Genomic DNA, 5,000 nt, shown 5'->3' with positions numbered 1-5,000 from the left:
CCGGGTCCATACGGGTCCGTACAGGCCCTCACCGTCCACACGGGGCCAGCTGGGCCTAGCCAGTTCGCCCTGGAGCCGCCGGCTGCGTCTGGCCCTTTCCGGTCTGTGCAGGGCCCCGGTGCTTCCTCCCACCCCGCGCCGGCCGGACCGGTCCGTGCGGGCCCCCCCGCCCCCCGGCGCGGGCCCCCCACGCGGGCCCCTCCCGCCCCCTGGTGCGGGCCCCCCCACCGCTCGACCCCTCCCGCCCCCCGGCGTGGGACCCTCCCACCGCTCGACCCCTCCCGCCCCCCGGCGCGGGCCCCTCCTCCCCCCACGCGGGCCCCTCCCGCCCCCTGGTGCGGGCCCCCCCCGCCGCTCGACCCCTCCCGCCCCCCGGCACGGGCCCCTCCCGCCCCCTGGTGTGGGCCCCTCCCGCCCCCTGGTGTGGGCCCCTCCCGCCGCTTGACCCCTCCCGCCCCCAGGCCAACAAGCTGAAGACACGAACGCAGCGGAACACGCTCAACCCGGTGTGGGACGAGGGGCTGATCTACACGGGCATCACCAGGGAGGACATGGCCCGGAAAACCCTGCGGTGAGCCCCCGCCCCACAGCGCCCCCACTGCCGGCCCGCAGCCCCCCTGCCCCACGGCACCCCTCACTGCCGACCCGCAGCCCCCCCGCCCCACGGCACCCCCACTGCCGGCCCGCAGCCCCCCTGCCCCACGGCACCCCCACTGCCGGCCCGCAGCCCCCCTGCCCCATGGCACCCCTCACTGCCGGCCCGCAGCCCCCCTGCCCCACGGCGCCCCCACTGCCGGCCCGCAGCCCCCCTGCCCCACGGCACCCCTCACTGCCGACCCGCAGCCCCCCCCGCCCCACGGCACCCCCACTGCCGGCCCGCAGCCCCCCTGCCCCACGGCGCCCCCACTGCCGGCCCGCAGCACCCGCCCCACGGCACCCCTCACTGCCGACGCGCAGCCCCCCCGCCCCACGGCGCCCCCACTGCCGGCCCGCAGCCCCCCCGCCCCACGGCACCCCCACTGCCAGCCCGCAGCCCCCCCCGCCCCACGGCACCCCTCACTGCCGGCCCGCAGCCCCCGCCCCACGGCACCCCTCACTGCCGACCCGCAGCCCCCCTGACTCCCCGTCTCCCCCCAGGGTCTCGGTGTGTGACGAGGACAAGCTGACCCATAACGAGTTCATCGGGGAGACCCGGGTGCCGCTGCGGCGCCTCAAGCCGGCCCAGAAGAAGCATTTCAACATCTGCCTGGAACCCCAGATCCCGGTGAGACCCCGGGCCCCTCCCCCGGCCAGATGTGCCCTGCTGGACATTCCCGATGCCTGAGCGGCCATCCCATTTCCAGCTGTGCCCCTGGGATGTAAAATAACCACCGTGGTCCACTATTTCCGGCTGTGACCCAGCACTGACAGCCCCCCCTTCCCGAGGTTCCCTGGGACGTGCCAGATGTGACCGAGGACTCTTTCCAGCACCCCTCCCCCCACACCTACAGCCTTTCCAGATGTTCCCTAGGCTAGATCCACACCCCTCTGTCCAGAGCTTCCCCGGAAGGGTTCCCAGATGTGTCCGCTCCCTGGTTCCAGATGTTCCCCCCTGACGCTGGGTGCCTGATGTGACCCGCATACTTTCCACATGTCCCAGAGCATCTGCTCGCCCCCACATTGTCTCGCTCCCCGGAATATCAGTGAGTGGCAGCCCCAGCTCCAGATGTTCCCGCGGGTCACCTCCCAGATGTGCTTTAGCCTCGAGTCCTTTTCCAGATGTTCCCCAGAGATTGCCCAGCTGTGCTGGAGTGGTCACTGCCTTTCCAGATGTGCTGGGGGGGCAGGTGTTGTACAGGGAGCTGTTTTTCTGACTGTCCCTCTCCCGCTGCCCCCCCCGCCCCCCACCCAGCTGGCCTCCCCATCCGCCATGTCGGCCGCACTGCGAGGAATCTCCTGTTACCTCAGAGAGGTAGGTCCCCTCCCCCCAGGCCGCTTATCCCTCCCCGAACACCTGGGTCCCATTCCCGTCCCAGTCTCTGCAAGCGCTGTAGGGGCCCCTGGGGAGCCGTCCCGGACGCCTGGGTCCATCCCTCTGTCTAGTCTCTGGGAGTGCCATGGGGTCCCTGGGGAGCCATCCCGGACGCCTGGGTCCCATTCCCTGTTCGTGTTTCTGGGAGCGCTACGGGGCCCCTGGGGAGCTGTCCCGGACGCCTGGGTCCCATCCCTCAGTCTAGTCTCTGGGAGCGCCATGGGGCGCCTGGGGAGCCACGCTGGACGCCTGGGTCCCATTCCCTGTTCGTGTCTCTGGGAGCGCCATGGGGTTCCTGGGGAGCCACGCTGGATGCCTAGGTCCCATTTCCTGTTCGTGTTTCTGGGAGCACCACAGGAGCCCTGGGGAGCCATGCCAGACGCCTGGGTCCCATTCCCGTCCCAGTCTCTGGGGGCGCCATGGGGTTCCTGGGGAGCCGTCCCAGACGCCTGGGTCCCATTCCGTGTTCGTGTCTCTGGGAGCACCGCAGGGGCCCCGGGGAGCTATGCCGGCCGCCTGGGTCCCATTCCCGTCCCAGGCTCTGGGAGCACCGCGGGGCCCCTGGGGAGCCGTCCCGGATGCCTGGGTCCCCTCCCCCCAGTGGCAGCATGTGGGTGTTGACAAGCTGCCCCCCACCCCCCAGTTGGAGCAGGCAGAGCAGTGGGAGCTGGAGGAGCGGGGCCGGATCCTGCTGGCGCTGACGTACAGCTCCGAGCGCCGCGGGCTGCTGGTGGGAATTCTGCGCTGCGCCCACCTGGCCGCCATGGACGTCAATGGCTACTCCGACCCCTACGTCAAAACGTGAGCTGGGGGTGCTCGGCTGGGGGGAGGGGTGCAGCAGGGCAAACATGGGCAGTTGGGAGTTTGAGGTGTGGGGAAAGGGGGTGCAGTGGCTAGGGGGCGGGGGAGCCAGAACTCCTGGGTTCTCTCCCGCCTCTGAGAGGGGAGTGGGGTGCGGTGCAGTGGCCTGGGGGGGAGGGGGGCGGGGGGAAGACTGGGAGCCAGGACTCCTGGGTTCTCTCCCGGCTCTGGAAGGGGAGTGGGTGCAGTGGCGGGGGGAGAGCCAGGACTCCTGGGTTCATCGTGCGTCTCTCTGGGCAGGTACCTCAAACCAGACATGGAGAAGAAATCGAAGCACAAAACAAGCGTGAAGAAGAAAACGCTGAACCCCGAATATAACGAGGTGGGCGGGGCACCACGTGGGGGGAGGGGGTAAGCCCCAGAGCACCCCTACAGTTTGCTGTAAGGCCCCCCCACTGTTGGGGGAGGGAGCAAGGGACTGTGGGGAGGGGGTGGCAAGGCTGGGGGGGGGGAACCCGGCCTGACCGACCTCCCCCCCCGCCCAGGAATTCTTCTACGAAATTGACCAATCGGAGCTGGCGCAGAAATCCCTGGAGATCACAGTCTGGGACTACGACATCGGGAAATCCAACGACTTCATCGGTGAGGGGGCGCCGGGGGCAGGCTCAGCAGGGGGCGCTGTGGGGCCGCAGCCTGGCAGGAGGCGCCATGGGGCTGCCTAACAGGGGACAGGGTGGCTGGGCAAGAGGCGCTGTGGGGCGGAGAGCAAGCTCGGCCGGGGGGGCGGGGGCAAGGTGGCTGGGCCCAGGGCGCCGTGGGGCGGGGGGCTGAGCCTGGGGCACCCCTAACGCCCTCTCCCCACAGGCGGCACGACGCTGGGGGCGGGCTCCAAGGGCGAACGGCTGCGGCACTGGCTGGGCTGCCTGCAGGCCCCCGACCAGCGCTGGGAGCGCTGGCATCCGCTGACCAACGAGCTCCCAGAATCCTCGGCCTTCGCGCCCTGATTGGCCCCCGCCCCGCCCGCTCCCCGCCCGCCTCTTACAGGAGCGGGGGCCCTTTGCACGAGGACTCTTGCATGTTTACACGGGGGCGGGAAGAAACCCACCCCCTCCGTGCTGTGTCTGTCGGGGGGGGCTGTTTGGTTAGGTCCGGGGTTGGGGGCGGGGCAACTGACTCCACCCCTCTATGCCTCATATGCAAATTGTCACTTGCTGCAAAATAATTATGCACAACAGTATTCAAATTGGTGGGAAACTAGCCCCTCCTTTCCCTCCACACCCCCCCACCTTTCAAGGACCAACTTTAGCACCTTCCGCTTTAAAAGGAGTTTTTTTGTCTGCAGTCAAAATCCTACCCCTGCTCTTAAAGGGGCATCCTTTTTCTGCACCGTTTTTTACAAGACGGTTTCTAAAAGGGTCATTTGTACCAGGAGGGTCCCCCAAAACCACCAGCCTCATTCTGTGGCTTTTCTTCTAAGGGCTTCTGGGATTTCAGGGGGGCCTGGGAGTGTTGGGGGGGGGATGAGGGGTCACTGAAGTCGCCCCGACACTGGTTTTTATACCAAAATCCTGTTTATTTGGTTAATTTGCATGTCTGGAGCCTGTTAATGCAACTGGAATGGATGTGAAATAAACTTGGGGGGCCTCCTGGGGGTCCCACCACAGTGCTGAGATGTGTGTATCTGGGGGCTGCCCCCCAAACCCCTCTATTCCGGGATATCTATGACAAGCTCATCATCCCCATCCAGGGGTCTTCGCCACTCCCCTCCCCTGTGTCACTGAACATTTGCTGGGGCACGGTGCTGAGAATGGTGGGGGGTGGGAGCTTGGAGGAGAGGGAAGCCAGGGGGCCCCCCCGGGGCGAGGAGAAGGGGAGACCCCCCACCACTGAGCAGTCGGGATGGGTGGCCGGTGTCAGGGACATCTGTAAGGGAGAGAGGGGAGGGGAAGTGAGGGGGCCGCTGCCCACAGCCCAGCACCCCCAGTGCCTTACACCCCCCAATACCTCCCTCCATGTTCCCCACAAACCCCCCACCTGTCCCGAACTCCCTCCCCTAACCCCCATCCTCTCCCTCCTTAACCCCACACTTGAACCACCCCCAAAGTAACCCACATGTTCCAGGCTTGCCCCCTTCATGCCCCCCATCCCTGCATTGCATGTCCTTCCCCTCCACTCTGAGATAGCGCGT

At 67.8% G+C, this 5,000-nt stretch overlaps 2 protein-coding genes across 3 annotated transcripts in view; one reads left to right on the top strand and one right to left on the bottom strand.

The window, feature by feature from the left end:
* DOC2A (double C2 domain alpha) overlaps nt 1-4,740 on the top strand; it is a 14,132-nt gene extending 9,392 nt beyond the window's left edge. For both annotated transcript variants that reach the window (XM_073346458.1, XM_073346459.1), the window contains 7 exons: nt 462-571; nt 1,138-1,264; nt 1,892-1,951; nt 2,655-2,812; nt 3,113-3,194; nt 3,358-3,454; nt 3,677-4,740. In XM_073346458.1, coding sequence (XP_073202559.1) covers nt 462-571; nt 1,138-1,264; nt 1,892-1,951; nt 2,655-2,812; nt 3,113-3,194; nt 3,358-3,454; nt 3,677-3,816 — 774 coding nt within the window. In that variant the 3' untranslated portion in view covers nt 3,817-4,740. The remainder of the gene's footprint in view (nt 1-461; nt 572-1,137; nt 1,265-1,891; nt 1,952-2,654; nt 2,813-3,112; nt 3,195-3,357; nt 3,455-3,676) is intronic.
* The window catches only part of KCTD13 (potassium channel tetramerization domain containing 13), a 3,051-nt gene continuing 2,776 nt past the window's right edge, over nt 4,726-5,000 (bottom strand). Inside the window, exon 7 of the mRNA XM_073346345.1 lies at nt 4,726-4,735. Within this exon, the coding sequence (XP_073202446.1) occupies nt 4,726-4,735 (10 nt within the window). The remainder of the gene's footprint in view (nt 4,736-5,000) is intronic.

This window comes from Lepidochelys kempii, chromosome 6 (genome assembly GCF_965140265.1).
Source record: "Lepidochelys kempii isolate rLepKem1 chromosome 6, rLepKem1.hap2, whole genome shotgun sequence".
Classification (NCBI taxonomy): Eukaryota; Metazoa; Chordata; order Testudines; family Cheloniidae; genus Lepidochelys; species Lepidochelys kempii.
The sequence above is the reverse complement of the archived record's forward strand: the minus strand, read 5'-3'. Positions and strand labels throughout refer to the sequence as shown.